The 22,839-nt window shown below is 54.6% G+C and overlaps 1 protein-coding gene across 10 annotated transcripts; it reads left to right on the plus strand.

The window, feature by feature from the left end:
- The first annotated feature begins 61 nt into the window (after positions 1-61).
- On the plus strand, positions 62-22,194 carry LOC102531612 (zinc finger protein 213). 10 transcript variants are annotated; one of them, XM_072942533.1, is made up of 7 exons: positions 62-755; positions 3,252-3,390; positions 5,792-6,005; positions 6,299-6,390; positions 6,750-6,870; positions 8,450-8,545; positions 8,874-10,132. In XM_072942533.1, exons 2-7 carry the CDS (start codon positions 3,334-3,336, stop codon positions 9,938-9,940), a joined length of 1,647 nt encoding a protein of 548 aa, XP_072798634.1. In that variant the 5' UTR covers positions 62-755; positions 3,252-3,333; the 3' UTR covers positions 9,941-10,132. The 10 variants fall into 10 exon arrangements, with proteins under 10 accessions (XP_072798634.1, XP_072798637.1, XP_072798641.1 ...); XM_072942536.1 differs by having other exon boundaries at positions 62-708; XM_072942540.1 differs by lacking the exon at positions 62-755 and adding an exon at positions 20,821-22,194 and having other exon boundaries at positions 1,301-3,390; positions 8,874-9,874.
- The last annotated feature ends 645 nt before the right edge of the window (positions 22,195-22,839 follow it).

A 22,839-nucleotide genomic window follows, 5' to 3' on the forward strand; every position in this document is an offset into this window, starting at 1 on the left:
GCTGACGGGCCGGGGCGGGGCAGAGTCGTTGCCTGGGCGACGCACTCCCAGCGTCGGAGTTCTGTGGGCGGCGGATCTGGGCGGCACCGACGACCGTACGCTGGGCTCCTGGGCCTCCAGTGGCTCCGAACGCGTCCCGGCTGCCGCCGCCTCGCATCAGGGAACGGGGCCGTGGGGTTTCCTCCACGGCCCCGGGGGTGAGAGGGCCGCCGCCCGCGTGAGCTCTCACGACTTGGTCTCCAGCGGCCCTGAGAGTTCTTAGTTATTTTTCCTTCTTTAAAAATTTTCTATTTCTGGGGCCCCAACTACCTAACACACTGGCTTCCTTTTCTTCTTTTTCAATGGTTACCATCTGCTCTGCGGTTTACTCGATTTTTCTATTTTTCTTGGCTTCTCATTCCTTTATTTGCCCCTGATCATCTCTCCTTCCTAAGGTTAAATCTCTGCATTGTCCTGTCTCCAGCCTGGCTTAACCGTCTTATTTAGTACACGTTTGTTTTTGTTTTTCTTACTTCAGATGATTCTTTCTAGTTTTTATTATTCTGGGTGTTTTGGTGAGGTCCTCTTTAAGACCCGAGTCAGCTTGCAGGCCAGTCTGAGGATACATCATGATTTATTTACTAAAGGTGGCATATTCTTACTCAAACTCACGGAAGCCGCGGGAGACCAGAGTTGACATTTGTTGAGTGTTTCCTGTGCCTAAAGCTCGTAAGTGCCTTCTTCCACGATAGTTATCTTGTGACCAGGCTCCTGAGGTAAGTACATCCCTAACCTGGTGGCCTGTGAGTGCAACATCAGATGTTTTCTGCTGGAGTTGTATGCAGTTCTTAAAATGTTTTTTTGTTTGTTTTGGTCATCAACATTCAAAAGTTAGGATATTTCACATAGAAATTGAATTTTGGGGCTTCTCTTGAAAAATCCCCAAGCTTTGGCAATACTGAGCCCCCAGCTGCCTCCTTTAAACAAAATATGGTTTCTTGAGGCCTCCAATGTCCCTCCCACTTCGGTCTTATACCCAAGACACTGGTCATTTATTGTACTGCCTGGTTATTGAAGGCACTTAGGTTTTTGATCTCTTCTTTACTTATTGACTGTTTACGATTCTCTCTGAGTGGAAAACAGTATTGACTTGACACAACTTTGTTCATCCCTCTTTACCTTAAAGTTTAAAAGACCTGGAAATAGTGACCAGAGACAAACCCCAGGGGCAGTTTTTCTTTCATCAAAGCAATAACAGAATCAATCAGAATCCTATGACTCCTAAAACAAATTGGCCTCCAAAAGCTGAATTGCAAACTCAAAATGATGTAAGGTCCAAGTGGCAATCTGAGAGCAGGCCCTGAATGTGAGAAATATGGGTCTGGGGTTGCTAGATGTTCTGGTTTCTCAAGAAAATTGATTTTATAGGAACTCTCCTAATTTTTAAGTGTTAAAAACTAAGTTTTAAAAAAATTAAACCCTTGTGAGCACACACAGCACACCCATGGGGTGAGACAGGGGCCAGTTGTACCTGTCTTGCTGAGTGAAGTGGGTGCACCCCAGAGGACTCTAATGGGCCAAAGGTGGGGGACATGGGAATGTTTCCAGGAGGAATCTTTCCAGAATCTGACTACAGGGCTGGCCTTCACCCCTTTCCTGACATCCATCTCCTGTGCCCTGCCCAGCCCAGGAGAAATGGGTTCCCTGCCCCAGAAAGTGAAACACAGTCTCTATTCTTCCATTTGGGGTGCCTTAGTTCTCTGGGTCTGAGGGGGAAGACAGAGATTACGTGGTGGAGTATGAAGCCACCATGGAAGTCTGAGAGTTTGAGACCCAATGGGTAGCTGGGTCAGACCCCTTTGTACCTCTATCCCTAGCCTTGAGAAGGAGTTGAGGGGAGGGTGTCTGGAAAAATCAGATAAGCCCATCCATATCTTTCCAAGGTGTGAGGCATGAGGGGTAGAGGTGGATAGAAAGGAGTTCCCAGGACTCTCTGGTTCCTAAGTTTGCCCTTAAGGAGGGAGAACTCCATGCCAGTCTTGAAAGGTGGGGGGGAGGTGGGAAACAGGGGGACCTGCTGACCAGTCTGGGAGCCTTAAGTCAAATCCAAGGAGATCTCCACGGAGACACCTATAAAACCTTCAGAAGCTCTGTGTGCTGAAAAAGACCATCGTGTTCCTTCACTCAGCAAAGTGCCCTTCATTTTGTGAGGACAGCTGCAATGCTGTCTTTGAAATGTCCAATATCAAAATCCTTCCACAAGGTGCATTTTCCCATTTTGGCGCCCTTGCTTGGCGTGTGTCACGAGTACGTATCGGGTAAAGCGATCCTGAGCCGGCAGTGCATATCTGAGAGTTACCTCCTGGCCAAGAACAGGTGCAGCCTGGCTTGGGACCCCAGACCCGGAACCCTCCAAGCTGGGAACCCTGTAGGGCAGCAGCTGCGAGGGGAACGGGATCTGGGAGGGACTTCCTGTTGTCCCTAATCCCAGTCTCCACCCGGCTCCCCGCGCCCAGTGTAGGCTGCGGAGACTCCCTTCCCCGGGGGAGGGGGCCCCGCTGCCCGAGGTGTCCCCTCCACCTCCGCCTCCGCCTCCACCTCGGTGAGAGGGGGGCTGGGAGGGCACCTGGATCCCGACACCCTCGCGGGTGGCCAGCTGGCAGAAGGGGACGGGGTCAAAGGTGGAAGGCTACGGGCTGGCGGGGAGAAGGAGGCCTGGACCCGGGTTCGGGAAGAGGAAGGACATCATCTGTCCAGGACCGTGAGCAGGATGGACACCCGGCGCGGGCGGGTGGTTGCAACCGCAGGGAGGGCTGCTGAGAGCGGGCAGCTCAATTTCTGGATCCCAGGCGGGACCGAGTCAGGTCGAGCGCAGGGTGTGTGTGTGTCCTGGGCCCGGGAGACAGCGGGGCCTGGATTCTTCTGCGGAGCTGACTGTGGTGGGCGGGGCCCCACCCAGCATCTGTTTTGTAGGATCACTGCAGATCTTCCGGCTCCTGATGACAGGAAATACAGCTTCCAACTCTCCCTGGCTTTCCCTAACCCAGTTGCTCTGAAATTCAGAGTTCTTGCTTCAGCGATAAAGGGGATAATACAAAATAGCATTCTGTCAAAGTGAGGGACCAAAAAGCAGCATAGAGAATGAGGCCGTTGGAGCGCATCTGGGAGGCTTTATTTCTGATTGGGACCAGGAATGGGTCTGGTCCTGCATGGAAATTTGGGGAGCTTGAAATGTCCAAGAGATGCTGGCTGATTTCCTCCTGTTCTTCCAGACTCCTGGCCAGAAGCTAGCGGGGGCTTGGGCAACAAGAGCAAGAAACAACTCAGCTGTGCTTTCTAGCTCTGGGATAGAAAATGTCTACAGGCGGAGGAGGCATCTGGGCTACCCAGGACAAGGAGAGAGCCCGAGAGGTATGGTTGGGGTGCTGGGTAAGGGGGGCATGCACTGGAAGGAACTGGAGTGGGAGGGGATTTTCAAGGCAGGCCATTTAGACCAATGGAAGAGTTAGACTCACTGGGAGAGTAGAGGCGGTAGATGGGGTGGGGGGTGTAGAAGAGAAGATGGTTCTGATGGGAAATACCTTCCACCTGGGGACTGACTTCTATGGGATTGCTTTGCTTTGCCTGATGAATTCGGTAGTCCGCAGACCAAAGGCTACAGGGATAGTAAGGAGGCTGCATGGGTGTCAAACCAGAGAGTTTTGCTCTCTGAACAGCACTTACAGCACATGCACAGGCCTCTGTCTACTCTCCACTCTCCTCCGCCTGGGACCCCATCTCCTCCCTCTCTGGATCTAAGCACATAGTCTTCCCTGTACCTGTTGCCCGTGTGTGTAATATAACCTGCGGGGGAACCAGGGTCCCTAGGCTTAGGACCGGAGCTGGGTGTGTGACCTTGAGCAAGTTCCTTGGGCTTCAGGGACCAGGTGTGTCATCTATAAAGTGTGGATCACGTGCTTGCTGTTCCCACCTGTCACGCCAGGTGTTTGGGAGGCTTGGGAATTATGGGTATGAAAGTCTTCTGTAAGCAGTTCATCAGCCCGTAGGAGATCATTATTGTAATGTACACAGCGAGAACTCCCACAGCAGCTAGAACGTAGGTCAGAGGAACCTGGATACCCTCGACTAGTATTTCTGGTGGTTGTAAATACAAATACAAATCAAGTATTCTATTTTCACACCATAGAAGCACAAAGAATTTTTAACTCTATTCAGTTTCCCTTCCATAATGCTTTTGTAACCCCCAGTGGGCCTCACACATCTGCAGCATTCTCTGCTGATGTTGGATTCTGTCAGCTCACACAGCAGAGTAATAATAATAATTACTGATGCCACTCTGTTCAGAATATTCGGGAGCAGGAAGCTCATTCTCACAGATTATCTGTGCACGAGGCAGAGCAGCTGAGTCTCAGAGGCCACCTGGCCTGTGCAGCTCCCAGGCTCTCTGACTCCTGGCCTGAGGGTCTTTCTCTTTCAGACCTTAATGGAGACTGAGGTGAGTGGGAAGGTGGAGGGCTAGGTTTGAGTTCCCAGCAGAAAGCAGAAAGTCCCAGCAGTGCCCAGTGCTATGGATGAGAATGAGGCCTCAACAGAGGTGTGCAAGGAGGAGAGACTTTCCCAAGGCTCTTGGGGTCTGCGGGAAGGTGATGTCTGCTCAGAGTTGAAAGGCTAGTGAGGGCTGATTCTGGATTCGAGCCCTGGTAGCCTGACTCCAGAGCCTGCTCCTCACCCTCCCAGAGGGCTGGGGCTGGTGTGAAGAGGGGAGGGAGGGCTCTGGACTCCCATTGTGGGGGCAGTGTGAGGTGGGTGAGCCTGAGAGTTTTCTTTCCATCAGACTGAAGTGGGCACGAAGCCTCGGCACAGCTAGAGGTACGCTGGGCTTTTTTTCCCTCATGAAAAAATTCACAACTGCTATGACCAACTGAGTCAGGCCTGAAATGGCCCAAGGCCACATGCCTTCCTGTCACTTTCAGGAAATGATGGCCCTGGGGTGACTTGTAAGTCAGATGCACTTGCATTCAAGTCCTGGCCGAGTCACTCCAAGCTCCATGATCTTGACCACTGTCTGATCTTGGAGCCTGGGTGTGTGAGTTTCCTGTATCTGCTGTAACAAAGGACCACAAACTGGGTGGCTTATAACAACCAGAATTTATTCTTTCACACTTTTGGAGGTGTCGGCAGGGCCCCTCCCAAGGTCCTAGTGGAGACTTCTTCCTGCCTCTCAGCTTCTGGCCACTCCAGGTGTCCCTTGGCTTGTGACAGCACCACTCCAGTCTCTGCCTCCATCTTCATGTGGCTTTCCCTCTGTGCTTTTGTGTCCTCTTCTCTTATAGGGACATCAGTCATTGGCTTTAGGATCCAATTTTGATGACTTCATCTCAAGATCCATAATTAATTACACCTGCAAAGATCTTTTTTTTCCAAATAAGGCTACATTTTGAGGTTCTGAGGAGACATGCATTTTGAGGGTACACAATTCAGCCCAACCAACTGTATTAGGTGTCCTCATATATTAAAGACTAACTGTCCACACTGCTATGGGAGGTGTGAGCATTGAATTAGGAAGAGACACCTGCCCTGTGGGCACCTGGCAGGGCCTTGATGAGCCTTCCTTCCTCCCCTCACTGTCCTGCCTCATGGGGGTGAGCCAGGCATGTGTGGGTCTCTGGGGATGGAGTTGGAAGCAAGGCCAGCCTTGCATTTGGTGGGTGTTCTGCCACCCTGGGTGTCTGCCTCTGTGGGTCCCCCAAGCGTGGAGTTCGGCTGCATCTCCCATCCTCCATCCCAGTGCTGATGGGGTTGTTGCTCCTAGATTTCAGGTCATGGGCATTCTTGTCAAGAAATGCTTTCCAAGTCGGAGGAGACAGTGCCTTTGGGAGCCGCTCAGGAGTCACCCCACATCAAGATGGAGCCAGAAGAGTCACACCCTGATGGGGCGTCACAGGAGGCCAGAGCTCAAGGAGTGCAGGGCTGGATGCCCCTAAGCCAGGGCTCTAAAGAGAAAGTGCATTTCCTGCCTGGTGGAGGTGAGGAGGGGGATGTGGGGAGAGGCGCTTGCCCAGGCAGCAGAGGCGGGGAGGGGCTGGGAGGGGAGGAGCTCTCCTGCCCTGGAGATGGCCCAGATGTCTGCCCTACCTGCCTCTCAGGGGATGCCCCCACTCACCCTCAAAGCCTCCTGACCCTCTTTTTGGGTCAGGTCATGGGTAGAGTTGGAAACAGCCGTGGGTGTCCCTGGTAAGCCAGGCATGAGCTCGCTCAGGGGGAGCAGGAGGGCCAGGCAGGACAAGGTGGCCACCTAAGGACCTGTCTCCTCTCTCAGCCCTCCCCTCCCCCCAGATCCCTGTACTTTCCCAGGAGGGGAGGACCAGAGACCGGCAGATGGCTGCGGCACTCCTCACTGCCTGGTCCCAGGTGAGTGTCCCCATCCAAGGCTGGAGGAAATGCCAAAGGACAGGGAGGGACAGCGTCTCTGACTGAATTGTCCTTTGGATCTGAGCTCTGAACTTGAGGGAGGGGGCCAGAGGTCCTGAGCTCTGACCATGCTGCCCGAAAAGAACTCTTGTTTTTGTCTCTTGTCTTCTGCTGCACACAGTCGCTTTGCTTTTGCCCCTAAAAGAGCCTTCCTTGGGCAGCTGCCCTGCTTCACCATCAGACCCGAGGACAGGCCTCACTCGAGTCAGCACGATGGGAGTCTGGGGTCTTGCCCATGTCTTGTCACCACCAGGCTCCTCCACCATGTCCTGGAGAGTGGGCATTTCATGTTGTTTCAGATGCCTGTGACCTTTGAGGACGTGGCTCTGTACCTCTCCCGTGAGGAGTGGGGACAGCTGGACCACACACAGCAGAGCTTCTACAGGGATGTCCTGCAGAAGAGGAACGGGCTGTCCTTTGGTAAAGGCTCGCTTGTGCTGGGGTGCTGCTGCCTGAGGTCCTGGGAAGTCAGAGGTGGACCCATCCTGCTGTCGCCTCTGCCTCCCTTTCCAGGGCTTACACCCCTTCTTGCTGTTCATCCAGACCTGGCTGTTGTAGAGAACCTTCCCAGTGATGGACATGTTCTGTCCATGGATATGGTAGCCACCGGCCAGATGTGGCTACTGAGCCCTTGAAATGTATCTAGAGCAACTGAGTTTTTGTTTCATCTCATTTTAATCAGCTCAGACTTGAGCTGAAAATAGCCTCATGTGGCTAGTGGCCACTGTGTTGGACAGTGCGGACCTAGGGACCCTAATTCTCTTCAGTTCTCCCCTAGTGCTTATTCCTGGAGTTTCACCCCAGCCTCCTTCAAGCCCAGCTTCTGAAGTGTCTGAGCAGAAAGCTTGGCTCTGGAGTCAGGCTGCTAGCCTAGGGAGTCAGGAATGGTGCCAGCTAATCTCTCCTGGCCTTTGACTCTGAGATGTCCCATCTGCCCCAGGGCTGTGTCCTCTTCTCAGAGGGGCCTTGGCTCCCTCTATTTCTCTCATGGTAAGTAGTTTAGTCCCAGGGCTTTGACTTTGCAGTTCCAGGCTCTAGTTTCCATGGCAGAATTTTATGAGGGTGTATGGAAAAATCAGAGCGTTCATTCATTCATTGTCATTCTTTCAGTTAGTCAGTCTGTCGGTCAATGCACTTCTGTTGCCTACCTGCTAGTCCAGGCAGAGCCAGGGGCTTGGTCAGTCTACCCTTTGACTTTGATAGTGGGCCGAGACCCCTCACTGTCCCTGGTGGGCCCCAGGGTCACAGCAGCCGCCCTGCTTATGCCTTTAATTATCTCAGGTTGCTCACAACCCATTGTTAACACTCTCTGGGCCCCAGACCAGCAGGTCCAGGCAGGTCCTGGGAGATCAGAGGGAACTAGCACCCACTTGCAGCCCCATGGCGGGCCTCATGAAAGCCCTAGACCGCCCAGTTGGTCCAAACATTCCTTCCCTCCCATGGGGGTTAGATCAGGGCATGGAGGCCAGGGCCCCTCTACTCTCTTCCTGACCTAGCCAGAATTTCTAGGCCTTCACTGTGGGGGACTTGGCAAACAGACCTTTGGTCTCTGACTTCTAGGCAGTCAGTGTCCCTAGCTGTCTTAGCCCAGGCCTTCCACTTGGCCTCTTTTTGCCCACTGTCCCTCCCCCAGTCCTTTCTGTCTGTGGTCTTGGAAAGGTGCAGGTACAGGAGAGGAAGACAGTGTTTTGTTTCTGTCATTGCTGGGCCCACTCCTTGGGGCTGTGTGACATAAGGTGGTGGCCAGCAGCTGACCTGGCCCAGCCCCTCTCCCTTCAGTTCTCTTGCTTGTTCAGGGAAACAAGAGATTCCAGATGCAGCCCAGGAAGAGCGCGTGTGGCAGTTACCCTGGAATGTGCGTCCTAGAGAGGGGGTGGCCACCTCTGCACCCCTTCTCCTTGTGCTCTATCACCTCTGGGGCGGGGGTGGGGGCATGGGGGAATCTCCTGCTTGCAGCCCAGAAGGGCCCTGACTGAGTGCAGCATCTCTTTCCAAGCAGGGTTTCCCTTCAGCAGACCTTTCTGGGCCTCTCAAGTGCAGGGCAAGGGCGAGGCCTCAAGCTCCAGCCGACAGACGGGAGATGAGGAGAGGAGAGGTGTGTGCAGCAGTGACAGGTGGGCGGGCCCCGGGGCAGTGTGGTCATGGTTGTCACTCCCTTTGGTGCTCTTTGTCAGAGTGCTCTTTGTCAGAGTGCTGTCTGTTTCCCATGGTGCTCTTTGTCAGAGTGCTCTTTGTCAGAGTGCTCTCTGTTTCCCATGGGGTGCAGACACAGCCCTTCCTGGGGCAAGGCCACAGCCTCCCCTCCCCTGTAGAGGGTGGCTCTTCCGGGGTTCCCCACAGGTCCTGGCCCTTATCTCCACCTCCCAAATTCCCCTGAGTCCCTTGTGAAAGCCTTTCTCTTGCTGGAAACCCTCTTTATCCAGGAGCCATGGAGGTGGGGAAGGAGGAGCTGGCCCCATCTCTGGCAGCCCTCAGGGATGTGAAGTCCTTCAGAGGCAGGGTGGAGAGAGCCCAGGGGGACGCCCTGCAGTACGGGCAGCCAGTGGCCAGCAGGCAGAGCCCAGGGCCAGCCAAAGACGGTGTGCAGCCCGCTCCCTTGGAGGAGGGACAGCCCAAACCAGCCCCGCCTGACAATGGCCTCCCAAAGGCCCAGGAGGGTGGCTTCCCAGAGCGACCCAGAAACCAGGAGACCACCGCCCCTGAGAGCAGCGAGGAGGGCCTGGCTGTCGACGGCGACGCGGACAAGAAGACCTACACGTGCGAGCAGTGCGGCAAGGGCTTCAGCTGGCACTCCCACCTGGTGACACACCGGCGCACACACACGGGGGAGAAGCCCTACGCCTGCACGGACTGCGGCAAGCGCTTCGGCCGCAGCTCGCACCTCATCCAGCACCAGATCATCCACACCGGCGAGAAGCCCTACACCTGCCCCTCCTGCTGGAAGAGCTTTAGCCACCACTCGACGCTGATCCAGCACCAGCGCATCCACACGGGCGAAAAGCCCTACGTGTGCGACCGCTGCGCCAAGCGCTTCACCCGCCGCTCGGACCTGGTCACCCATCAGGGCACCCACACGGGTGCCAAGCCACACAAGTGCCCCATCTGCGGCAAGTGCTTCACGCAGAGCTCGGCCCTCGTCACCCACCAGCGCACCCACACTGGGGTCAAGCCCTACCCATGCCCCGAGTGCGGCAAGTGCTTCAGCCAGCGCTCCAACCTCATCGCCCACAACCGCACGCACACCGGCGAGAAGCCCTACCACTGCCTCGACTGTGGCAAGAGCTTCAGCCACAGCTCGCACCTGACCGCCCACCAGCGCACCCACCGCGGGGTCCGGCCCTACTCCTGCCCGCTGTGCGGCAAGAGCTTCAGCCGCCGCTCCAACTTGCACCGGCACGAGAAGATTCACACGGCGGGGCCCAAGGCCCTGGCCATGCTGATGCTGGGGGCGGCCGGGGCGCTGGCCTCACCCCCACCAGCTCCCACCTAGGAGGCTAGGAGGGAGGGGCCAGGTGATGGGAGCAGAGGAGGGAGGGAGAGGAGCAGCTGGGGGGGTGTGGCCTGGTGAGGCCCAGGAAGGGAGCCGGGAGGTGCTGGCATGGGGGTGGGGCGCGGCAAACACAGGAGGATCTAGGGTGAGGAGCAGGCATGCTGGCCACAAATTAAAGGCCTTGGAATTCAAGCCACAGCCTATAGCTCTGTCTCCTGGGGCCCTAGAGGCTGACCCTGGACTTGAGGGTGGAGGGTGAGGGGAACTCCTGGGTCAACCATGCATCTTCACTCAGCCATCACTGAGTCATCCCTCTGGGGTCTTGGACAGCTTCCTACCTTGCCTTGACCTACCTAGGGACCCATTCCAGATTCTACAGGCCAAGGCTTCTGAGCACAGAGGTTTCCAAACCTGAAGCCCACTAGCCACGTCTGAAATCGTGAACTCCAGGTGGGGTGGTCTGCTGGTGTTGTCACTCTCCTCCCAGAGGCGTTGCCCACTGAGCTCTGGACCCTCCCTTGGCTCTTCTCTTTGGGAGCCAGAAGCAGGGCAGAGCCAGCATGAGAATTCATGTTGAGTGTCTCCTGCCTACCCTGTCTCCTGTCTCAGGCACCAGGGCCTGCATTTTGTGACTGGTCATTTTCATCTGCGTCCACTGGGGCTCAGCTGTAAGCCAGCAAGGCCTTCTCACTTACTCGGAACCACGGCCCCTCCTGGTCCTTTCTCAGGCCGCTGCCAGCTCCCTCTGCTACTTTTCATCTTCTTGGCCTCTGTCCTTTAAATTTGCCCTACCCACCCCTGCCTATCTGTCTCACTCCTGGCTTTCTGTATTTTTACCTCTGTAGCTTCCCATTCTCTCATGTTTCTTGGGGAGGGGTGGGCTCAGCCTGCTTATTATTCTAGATTTGCTGGTCAGCTCTTAAGATTACATTCAGTTCTGATGCCAGCTGGCTATGAGGATGTCTGCATCGGGGAGGCTGCTAGGACCCCACCTGTCTCTGCGGATCACAGGGCCTGCAGGGCGTTCGCAGTCCTGGTTGGCTCCCAGCCCCTAAGGGATGAAATGGCTTGAGCAGGACTGAGACAGTAATAACAGCTGCCAGTCATGGAGCAGCTGCCCTGCCAGGCATGGGGCCAAGAACCATATATATATACGTCACCTTAACTCTGCACCTCTGAGCAGTGGGTTTTATCTGTTTTATGCATGAGGAAGCAAGTTGAGAAGTCCAATAACTTGCCCAAAGTCATTCAACCAGACAGCTGGAAGCTAGGATTCAGGTCCGGGACTTTTATCCTGTAAAGAATACCTCTGTTTCCATGCACCCCAACAGCTATTGACTGTCTAATTAGTGCATGACATTATGAAGCAGGGCTGTCTATAAAGAGTAAGGTGAACAGTAGAGTTGACCTTCAGGGGCATTGGGCTCAGCTGGAGATTGAGGAGTGATGTAATCAGCTGGTCGCCAGGAAGCTGCTGACTAGTGGGGGCCCAGGCAGGACTCGGTAATGTCTAGGGCTGGGCTGCTGGCAGGAGTGGTTGAACTAGTTGGCTCTTTCTTGAAGAGGTGAGAAAAAAAGCAGTTTCTTCCCTCCAGCTTGTCTTCATGGCAAGGGTCACTCATCCAGAAATGGGGTTTCTCTACTTGGTTCAGTGTGAGGGCCTGAGGGGGTCTTGTTCACATAAAGCAGGCTCACTGCTTCCAGGAGCTTGTCTTCTGATGCAGAGACAGAGTGAGAAAGGCTTGTTAAAACCAACTAGGAACTGTCATCACTTGGCTGAGTGGAGCACAGAGTACTCATTAGCACAGTGGGTATTCACCTGCCTTGATTTCAGTTCCTTGGGCCACGTGGCCCTTGTGTTAGAACTCGAACTGCTTGGAGGTCTGTCGAGTGAGCCAGGGAGCCATTTAAAGTCTTTGCTCTGGCCTCTGAGGAGCTGAGAGACCACAACATCCAGGAGAAACTGTGTCCCCCTTTCCATAGCACAGTGCAGAGGAGCCTGATTCCAAGGGTGCCATGAGTCTCTGTCCTCTTCTCCCTAGAGATCCATCCAGAGGCCACCATTCTGAGATAGACCTGGCTAGAGAGTTTTAAGAGTGGCACTTGGCAGTTTGGGAAATATTTGACAAAAACAGTTAAGACTGAGGAGGTAGCTGGAGCATCGTGGAAGAACCTAGACTGGCAGGCTGGATGGTGTTCATGATTTGGTGGGGTGATGGAACATCACTGAGCTGGGCTAGGGGTGGGCAGGACTCTAGAGAAAGGTTTTGGTGGCCCTGGGGAGCTGGTGAGGAGGCTTAGAGGTGGCCTGCTTCCTCCTGGCTTCTGCTTACATCTGACAGCTTCTTGGCACAGGAGAACTGATTGCCACGGTTAACCTGCACACCTGGGCCTCATGGAATAGGACTAGGGAAAGGCCGGCGGGGTTGGGGTTTGGGGCGATATTTCCTCGGGGCTTCCTACCCTCTCTCTGCGGCGCCAGCCCAGGACCTTACTGAAGGTGCGCAACCTTCCCCGGGACAGGCCGGGTCGTAAGTCTCAGCACAGCGCTAGGCTGGGAAGTCCTTCCTGAGCTCGTGTGACCCGCGGGTGGTGAGGTCTGGAGACCCACCAGGATCTGTCGGCGGGTTCGCCTCTTAGTCGGGAAGATGGGTTCCAGAAGGTCCAGTCCCTTCCACTCTGCGCCTTGCCAATCAAGTGCCGGGGTGGGTGGGGGTGGGCTCTAGCAAAACTGGCCAATTACGGCTGACGTTTTTTGCCGAAGAACCCCTTTTTTTCCCTCCACGCCCCAAACCCGCACGGTTGCCTGGCAACTTTTCGAAGCTCTGAGCTTGAAACTGGCTTTTTCCCTCCGCCCAGTGTGCGTTGCGAAAGGAACCAACTACCCCAGCTGGATTCCTGGCTTTATCGCCAACCGCCGAGAATTCGGAGTCCACGCCGGGCCCACCACCGAGATGCCGACCCTCCTGCGGTCCTAGGGAGGGAGCGGCCAGAGGGCGGGGGCCCGGGCCAGAGCCACTTCTGGCTTCGCGAGCGGAGCTGAGTCTTGTTGCTGCCCAGAGATCTGGGGAGCCCGAGCCCCGCGGCCACATCAGGCGGTGACAGTGGCCGGCATGTCTGCGGCGCCGGGGGAGCTTGGACACCGCCTGCCGGCGCTCTGGCACCTTGTGAGGCCTAGAGCAGGGCCTAACAGTGCCGCCTGGAAGAGGACGCCGGTGCGGAAACGACCTAGAAGACCTTGGTGCTTTTGCTGAGAGCCAGGAAAGCTGAGGCAGTCAGCGAGGGGGTGGGGGGCGCGTGGTTCTGGGTGGTGCGGGGGTGGTAGCAAAGGGCGGGGAAACGTTAAATAAGGGCTTTGCTGCATTCACTCATTCATTTTTCAAATACGAAACGAATGCCCGAGTTCCAGGTCCTTTACTAAATATTAACGAATAAGCGATGAAAAACTGAGACAAGAACCATGCCCTCACAGGGTTCTGCTCTACTGAGGGAGGCTAAGTACATAAATGACACATACATCAATTTCAAGTAGTAACAGATGCCAGAAAGAAACAAGTGGGGTGAAGCAATAGAGGCTGTTAGGAACTGGTTGTCAGAGAAGGCCCCTCCAAGGAGGGGATGTTTAAACTGAGACTTGAAGAATAACAAAAAGCCCTTTTACAAGGATTTCAGGGCAGAACCTTCTAGGCAAGGGGAACAGAATGAATAAAAGCCCAGCCATGAGGAAGAGGTTGGTGTTCCAGGAAGTGAAATGACACTGTTTGGGGCGGGGGCGGGGGTGGGGGGATAGGCAGGAGAGAAGGCCGGAGAGGTGAGACTTATGAGAGGCTGTGGCCTGATGTTTCTCCCTAGTGTCCCATGGAGGGTGAAGAACAGGAGGTTATGAGGATGGTTCAGCCTTCCTCATGTGCATGCTCTTTGGCCATCCTGTGATCAGACAGGCTTTCTGCCTGGGTTGCAAAGGCAGCACTCTGGCCTATGCCTCAGTGACCTAGAGCAAACACCAGTTTTTCTGTTCTCAACTAACAAAGCTCCAGGGTAGCCCTGAAGATGAATACAATCCAACAGGGCGCTGATCAGAACAAGTTGGGCTCAATAGACAGTTAATCATAAATCATTTTTAAAAATCTTAACATTGTTTAGAGAGTTCTGTACAATGAAAAAGGCTAAGAAAATAATGAGTGTAAATTCTGGAAATGAATAAAAATTTTCTGGAATTTTTTTTTTCATTATAGAGTGTATTTTCTAGCTACAAAATAAACACTATCAGGAGGAAAAGAAAGTGCAATAAGGTGGTCAATTTCAATATAATTATATACAAATAATTTATCATCTACAAGCAATCCCCAATAATATATACAGTAGGTGTCCTAGTTATGAATTGTCTCTCAGCCCCCAATACATCCTTTTTGTCCTGCTTTGTGATAATGGAGCCGGATCTGTAGAAGTTTCCCCTTTGCAAGCCAACTTGATGTTAGTCTTTGTCGGTAGAGGGCATTGGAAGAACACTGTAAGGCCACAGTGGAAAAGGATTTTTCAAGTTCCTTTCTTGCTCGGTTTTCCACTGGGGCCAGTAGGGGGAGGAGAGGGAGCCTAGTAGCATCTTCATAGAACAGTCTTGGCTCATCCCCTCCAGCAAGTTGTTCAAGAAAATGCAATAAAGTGTATGTAGTAAGCATCCCCAAATACAGAAATAGGGAAACAGTCCAAATGTCCAAGAGTAAGGGAGTTTAAATGGACTATGGAAATTTCATGGTATGGAATACTGTGGAACTTGCAAAACGGATGATTTTATTTATAAATGCTGACTTAGAAATATATCTTTTTGAGCCAACAAAACCTTATATAGAATGATTCCAGATTTATATTGGAAATATTCATAGATGTAGAACTGTAAGAACAGACTAAAATATTAGTGCTTATTTCTGAATAGCCTTATTAGAGATATTTTAAACTTTCAGTTATTTTTACCTTAAGTTACTTAACAAATAATGTGCCAGGCACACTATTTTAGGTGCTAGAAGTAGCGCAGTGAAAACATCCTCATGGAAATTATAGTCGAGTAGTGGGGGGGGATATCATACAAATACGTCAGGTAGTGATAAAAGTTAGGGGGAAAAATAAGGCAGGGCAGAGGTATGGCCAGGGGTGGGGGGGTACGGAGGTGCTGTTTACATAGGGTTAGAGAAAAACTGCTTTGAGGGAGTGCCATGTGAGCAGAGTGAGGAAGCTAGCCTTGTGGATATGGGTACTTTTATTATAATTTCCATACTTTCTTAAGTTTCTTTCCTACACTAAGGACGCAATACTTGCATAATCAAACAACCACCACCACCACAAGAAATGGTTCTATTTCAGAAAAAGATTTGGAGCCTAAGATTTCCAAGAGGAGTTAAGAAAAGGGTGGGAGCAGGTCCAAACGCATGGAAAGGAGAACCCAGAGCTTCCCCGACGCGGCCTGCCTGCTTTAGATTCTCCCCAGCCCGGAGACCCCCGCCATCCTTCAGTCCAACATGCTGGTGGGAGAGCGCGGGACTCCTCGGGGGTCAGAGTCCCCAACTGCCGCGTCCTGCTTACAGACCCTGGCCGACCTTCGGGAGCAAAGAATCGCCGCAGGAAGTTCCGTGCCCTTCACTGGACTGCATTTCCCAGGAAGCTTCCAAGGCCCGAGAGGAGCGGCTAAAGACTTGGGCGGGGGCGGGACCCAAAAAGCTATAAATGAGTCTCTCAGGGCCGAGCTCCAGCTCCTGGCCCACGGCGCCTCCAGCCCTCCACCCACGCTGGAGCGGAGTCAGGGGCGGAAGGCAGCGTCCGCGCTAGAGCATCCATTCCGGCGGAGCGGGCGCTCCATTCGTAGCTGGGCCAGGCGACGTCTCTGCCCACCAGGCCAGCCTTGGCCTCCTCTTTTCACCCCTTACAGGTCAAAGCAGCACAGAAAACTGAACGATAAACGGAGAGGGAGGAGGACCGCGAGGGTATTGTCGCACATCCCAGCTGGGGGCATAGGTGCTGATGCGCATGGCGTCGCTGCCTTCTGATTGGCCACCCTTGGGCATTCTCCTCGTTCATTGGTCGTCCATCAAGGAGGAGGCAAGTTTGATTGACGAACAGCCTCCTGGGCGGTGTAGTTCGTAGTGCTTGCCTTGACGCATGCGCAGTGTCGTTCCCCCTCGAGCCCACACGAACTTCCGGTCTGGGACTTGGCGGCGGAACTGGGAACGCCTGGGAGACTGTGGGAGGTGTGTGTCCTGGGGGCGGGACCGGCGACGCGGGCCGCGGAGCTCAGAGGTCGAGAGCGGGGCTCCGGGCTACCAGGATCGGCGCCCGGAGGCAAAGATCGTAGAGGGTGCGCACCACTGGGAAGTGCCGGGGGAAGCCCGGGGCGCCGAACCCGCTGTCCAACCCTCCTCCTCTCATCTCCGCGGAGGCAAGGCGGCTGGGACCCAGCGCGGGGCTCTGGCCCGGCCCGCCTTCCCGCCTGCCTGCAGAGCGACCCTGGTGAGTCCCTGGCTCTCTGCGAGCGGAGCCTCCTCCTCGGTCACTGGAGAAGGAGAATGGAGCCCGTACCTTTCAGGGGTGTTATGAGGAGTAGAAGAATGAAGTAAATAAAGTGCTTAGCGTGTAGTAAAGAATTGGAAACAACCTGAATGCCTCACTCGGGTGTTCAATAAGAAACGAGTACATCTTTGCCACGGAATCTCCTAGACTGGTAAATGAAGAAGCATTATTAGGTAGAAAAGCAAATTACAAGACTGTGTGTGCAGTAAGACTTCGTTTGTGTAAAAACACACACAAAGCACTTATTTTCCCTCTCCGTTTCTATGGATACATTTCCAGTAGATGCACAGAGAAAGGTTTGGAAGGTCATATGTCAGGCTGTTAATGGGGGTGCAGCTGCAATGTGGAAGGGAGAGTTTCTCTTCTATGTATATTTAAGTCTCCCCGCTTTATTTCAATGGTTTGTATCACTTTTTTTGTTGAAACAAAAAGCAATTAAAGAAAACTTCAAAGTACATGCCTTTCAGGACTGTTGTAAAGAGTAGCAATAAGATATAACTGTGTGTCATGTTCATGTGGATAAATGGCTCAGGATGGTGTCTTTGGGCCCTTTGCTGACACACTAGGGGCCAAATGTCTTTTGGAATTATGAAGTTTTCAAATTTGAGAACAATAGTACAGTACATATATTGTATATCAAATAGCACCGCCAGAATCTGAGGCAACAGTCAATCAGATACATTAAGCTTTTTAAAAATTGAATTGTAACATACACACAAAAATATACGTCAGAAGTACAGCTTGATGAATTTTTACAGACTGAATAAATACATTAATATTTCTGCCATAAAACATGAACATTTACATTGTGAGGTAAATGGAGATTATTAATGCTTTCATTTCATATCAGTAGGCCAGGTGGTGAAAACCTGAGAGTTTTGGATTTTGGAGCTGAGGATAAGGGGCTGTGGACCTGTATTGGTAGGAGAGTCATGTGAACAAGGCATTACAGGAGAGCCTGAAAAAGACTCCCGGGTCACAAAGAATGGGAGCTGGAGCCCCTGGATGTCCCTCCAGGCTGGTTTTTGCTCATGTACTGCCCCCTTTCCTGCTATTTTGTTCTTTCTCCAGGAATGTGTGTCCAGATGCCAACCCAGCTGCCACTGGGAATCCCTCTGGGAGACTGAAGGGCAGGCTTTCAGGCCCAGATTGAGGCTGACTAGCCCTGAGCCTTAGGCCAGGGGAATGGCAGCCCCCCCAGAGCCTCAGGACCAGGCCCCTGGGGAGGGAGAAGGGCTTCTGATCGTGAAGGTAGAAGATTCCTCCTGGGAGCAGGACTCAGCCCAGCAAGAGGACAGCAGGGATTCAGAGGCCTGCCGCCAGCGCTTCCGGCAGTTCTGCTACGGCGATGCAGGCGGGCCCCATGAAGCCTTCAGCCAGCTCTGGGAGCTCTGCTGCCGCTGGCTGCGGCCCGAGCTGCACACCAAGGAGCAGATCCTGGAGTTGCTGGTGCTGGAGCAGTTCCTGAACGTGCTGCCTGTGGGCGTCCAGAGCTGGGTTTGCGAACGCTGCCCTGGGAGTGGCGAGGAAGCTGTTGCCTTGGTGGAGGACCTGCAAAAACAGCCAGAAGCTTGGCCACAGGTGAGGGGCCCCTTCCACATCCAGGGGCACCTGGATGGCACCTGGACTGAGGAGAGGTGGCCATCTCTGTAGAGATTAGTCCTCCAGGGGTTGGGGGGATATGCAGAGCCAGAGGGAGCATCCACAGGAGCAGGTCCTAACGTGTTGCTTTTCTGAAAGACACTATCCAAGTGAATCTGGTTTCTTTTTGGTGGCTTTGGAGGGAAGCAGCAGGACCAAAGTGGGCATGTTCCAGGAAGGCAGGTTTTAGCTCCACCCAGGTTCTACAAAGTTTCATTTGTGTTCTGCTCTAGGCCAGACCCTGGGGATACAGTGATGTGTGTAGTGAGTGCACCAGAGGGGGTATCAGAAGGTAGAGCTGTCCCTGTGAACCCTGCTGTCTTATGGGGTGTGGGGTCCTCGACACTGGAGGCATCTGGGGAGATGCTAATGAGTGGCGGGTGAGTATAGGATTATGCCCTTGACAGGAAGGTCTCCACCCACTGCCCCTCGCTAAGTGGCTCTTTGATTCTGAGCTTTGGGGGCTGGAGCTTGCTCATGCTTGGTTGGGGAGTGTCCCTGGGCACATAGCATCGCCTGGTGTCCCATCTTCTCTGGACTTTCCTTGGGCCCCATATTGATCTCCCCCACACCCCAACATCCTGAGGGACGTGTCCTGTGTCTCCTTCCCAGGGATTAAACTCTGTCTCCCCCGTCTGGTCTCGGTGCTGATGAGCATGTTGTGGTTCCTGCACAGGACGTGCCCTCAGAGGAGGCGGAACCTGTGGCTACAGTCCAGGGATCCCAGGCCAAGGGACCTCCCCGGAAGGTAGGGGCACGGAGCCAGCCACCTGGACCCTGGGAGCAGCACAGCCATGGTGGTGAGTAAGCTTGTAGGTCGCAGAGTAGCTGGTCAGGGGCCTGGCTCCTTTCCAGGCATTGCACTAAGGGTAGCAGGGTATTTCTGCTCCATGGAGGCGAAGTGTGCATGTGTGTGTGAAGCAGAGTGTGTGTGAGATCTCACTCCTGGCCTGGGCCTGCCTCTCTGAGGCTCCATTCTTTTTTTTCAGCCCAACTACCTGCTCTTAAAAAGGGGAATGCCAGAGAGACAGCAGATACCTGCTTTGCCTCTGGGGTGAGTCACCAGTCCCTTTGTCCGTCGGATGCTGATGAGTCCCTAAAATGGGTCTTGCCTTCTCACTAAAGCTGCTTCTATCCATCATCCTGCCCAGACGCATCCCATTTCCCATCCCAGCCCCCTTCCTGTCTCCACCCATGACCGCCCGGGGAGTCCTGAGCAAGGCAGCCCTGAGCTGAGTTTTCTCACCTCATTCCAGGGACCTGTGACATTTGGAGACATTCCCTTCTATTTCTCCCGGGAAGAATGGGGGTCCCTGGACCCTGCTCAGAGGGATCTCTTCTGGGACATAAAAAGGGAGAACTCCCGGAACCTTGCCCTGGGTAAGCAGTGGGCACAGCCAGGATCCTAGGGGTCCATGGCTCATCTGAGCTGGAGGCTGTTGCCTCCTTGGAGTCCCAGCAGCAGAGGGTGGGCCCAGGCACATCCTGCTGGAAACCTGTCTTCCTTCCTGCTTCTTCCTTAGCTGGCTCCAAAGAGGGCTTTCTCTGCCTCTCTTTGAGAGCCCCTAGAGGCTTCCTTTGTGCTGGTGTTCACTTCTCCCTGCCTGTGATCATGTATTAATATACGAGGAGTGCGTGCCACATGGCAGTGCCGTGCTCAGCTCTAGTACAGGCATCTTCTCATGTGATTCTCACAACCTGGTGCATAGAAATGTGTGCACGTTTATAGATGAGGGACCCGAGACTCAGAGAGGTCAAAGGACACTGAAGGGCCAGAGCTGGGACTTAGTGCAAACAGTGCTTGTGAGGCCCCCTCAGCCAGCCCCTTGAAGATGCACTGACACACACCTGCCATGTGTTCATGGGCCCTGCTCACTAGAGGCCACACTCCAGGGTCCCTCTCCAAGCCAGGGCCTTCCTAAGCACTGTTCGGGGATTATCTCATTTAATCCGCACAACCCAGTGGGATGGGTGGGATCCCTCCCGATCCATCCTTGTGTGTTTTTGAGTTTAGAGGACAAGAGCTTGTATAATGAGAGAGACCATGTCAGCTGAGCCCGTGTGGTTCCTCAGTGTCTGATCATGAATGGTGAGAGTTTGGGTAATTTAGCGACTCCTCAAATCGATTCAGCTTTGAAGTTTGAACAGCCAGGGTTTGAAGTGGAACGTTGGATCCCAGTGTGGGAAGGAGGCATAGTTTGGGTAGACGTATAATTAGTGTCACTGCTAAATAAGCCAAGCCCAACCCCTTGCCGCTTACTCTGAATGGTTTCTCTGTGGTCATTTTATCCTGTCCCCATTTTACAGAGCAGGAAGCTAAGGCTGGGGTCTGCAGGAGCTCAGGGCTGTGGGAACCTGAGCGCCAAGGCATTTTCCCCCAGCCCTGCTTTGGCCTCCCCTCAGCTCTGGCCCCAGAACCAAGCCCGACTGAAGAGGCCGCCTCTCCTCCGCTTGCAGGTTTGGGGCTCAAGGACCAAAGTGAGAGATCCCGGCTGCACGAGGTGGTGACAACGCTCCCGGGCCAGGTTGTTGGTGATGGGACTGTGTCCTGGAGACCCGAAGAAGCAGAGGCCTGGGAGGGCGAGGCCCGGCCGGGAGCGCCCCTAGGACGGGCGGCGGGGGCGCGGCGCGGGCGGCCACCCACCCGCCGGCGGCAGTTCCGGGACCTGGCGTCGGAAAAGCCGCACAGCTGCGGCCAGTGCGGCAAGCGCTTCCGCTGGGGCTCCGACCTGGCGCGCCACCAGCGCACACACACGGGCGAGAAGCCGCACAAGTGCCAGGAGTGTGACAAGAGCTTCCGCAGCTCCTCGGACCTGGTGCGCCACCAGGGCGTGCACACGGGCCAGAAGCCCTTCTCCTGCTCCGAATGCGGCAAGAGCTTCAGCCGCAGCGCCTACCTGGCGGACCACCAGCGCATCCACACGGGCGAGAAGCCCTTCGGCTGCAGTGACTGCGGCAAGAGCTTCTCGCTGCGCTCCTACCTGCTGGACCACCGGCGCGTGCACACGGGTGAGCGGCCCTTCGGCTGTGGCGAGTGTGACAAGAGCTTCAAGCAGCGCGCCCACCTCATTGCCCACCAGAGCCTGCACGCCAAGATGGCCCAGCCCGTGGGGTGAGGGCTGGTGGGGCCTGGCTGCAGTGGGGCATCTGTCTGAATCCACCATCCCGCTGCTGGTGGGACTGCAGGGCACTTCATACTCCTCAGAACTGCCTGCCCTGCCCACTCGGAACCTGGCTCACACCCCCAAGGAAGAGAAATCCCCTGTGGCCTGGTCACCGTGCCCCTTTCTGCTCCAGGATTTTTCCTCTTCCATGGTTTCCTGGAGCCCCAGCACATTCCAGGCCGGTGGATAGAGCGTGGGGGAGAGTCTGGAGCATCAGGAAAGTATGAGGACTTGGGCAGGGCCCAGGGTCCCCATCCCAGAACCCCCCTCAGCCTTGCTTGGCCCTGGAGCTCTGTTCCCTGCCTTCTCAGCTGGGTCCATGGGCTGGGCCTTTTGTCTGGCCAACATGTGCCTTCCTGCGGGGCTGGAGCCTAAGCCTCAGGGTGCTGCTGGGCTCTGGGAGGGACAGTCAGCCCACACCTGTGAGGATTTGGGTCTTGGGTGTGGCCACAGGGGCTTTCTGGCCTCCACACCTTCCCATTTCCAGGCATTGACCACTCTGCCCTGTCCCAGTGGCATGGAAGCTGTCTGCCTCTGCTCTTAGGTGACTTGCCCCTCCCTTCCTGCTATAAGTTCCTGAGAGTCACCCCCGACCTGTCTGGGGAGGGTGGTGTTGGCTCCAGGGACAGAAGACCAACAGTGCAGACCCAGAACAGGGCCGGGTGGGGGCCTGCTGCTTCCTGATGCTCCCCTCTTCCCCAGAGTCATGGGGTTCATGGTACTTAACACTAGCACTCTTATCAGCCTGACATTGTCACTGTCACTGACTGCCGTCATGCTGCATTCCATGCAGATGGGCATTCACAGGGACAGACCACAGGCCCTCCCAAGGAGCTGGCCCAGCTGGCCTCAAATGGGCAGCAGAAAGGTTTGAATAAAGATGAAAACTTCCTCCAGGCTGTTCTTGCTCTTTAGGTGGCTGCTGGGGGTGGGGGAGTGGAGGACCTGGAATTCATACCCCTGGGCCTTCTGACCTGGTAGTCCTGGTGGCATGTGAGCTACATCCGTGGCTTCCAGGTCAGCTGGGACCCAGGGGCTACCATGAACCTTGGGACCAGTGCCTGTCCTGGTCTGAGGACAGCTGAGGATGGACAGCTGGTGGCACCCCTCCCGACCCCAGCAGGAGACTGGAGGAGCTGAGTGGGACTTGGGGTCATCACCAGGCCACTCCTCTCCCTTTGGTGAAATAAGGAAACAGGCTCGAAGGCAGTGACTGGTCAGGCGATGGTACACTCGTGCTACCCGTAGGGGATCTGGAACTCTAAGCTGGACCCCCTGTGCTCGTATCCCTTGGAGAGACAGTCAAAATGGGCCATGCCCCATCCCCACCCAGCCCTTGACATCTGACCCTCCTGTGCCTGGCCACAGGCTGGGGCCCCCGCAGAGAAGGTGCTTGGAGCACCTTGTACTCAGCAGGCCACCTGAGAGGCGGTGGGGGAGGGCTGAGACAAGATCTTTTGTCCCTTAGTCTATGTGCCAGCCTGTCTGCCCTCCCATTTAACCTGGCTTCATCCTGAGGTTATCGGATGGACCTCA

This window comes from Vicugna pacos, chromosome 18 (genome assembly GCF_048564905.1).
Source record: "Vicugna pacos chromosome 18, VicPac4, whole genome shotgun sequence".
Classification (NCBI taxonomy): Eukaryota; Metazoa; Chordata; class Mammalia; order Artiodactyla; family Camelidae; genus Vicugna; species Vicugna pacos.

Bases quoted from the DNA above. Each gene is read 5' to 3' on its own strand.
- LOC102531612 (XM_072942540.1), top strand. From the start codon at position 3,334: ATGTCTACAGGCGGAGGAGGCATCTGGGCTACCCAGGACAAGGAGAGA. The intron at 6,391-6,749 runs GTGAGTGTCCCC...ATGTTGTTTCAG, and splicing joins TCCTCACTGCCTGGTCCCAG to ATGCCTGTGACCTTTGAGGA. The intron at 6,871-8,449 runs GTAAAGGCTCGC...CTTTCCAAGCAG, and splicing joins GAGGAACGGGCTGTCCTTTG to GGTTTCCCTTCAGCAGACCT.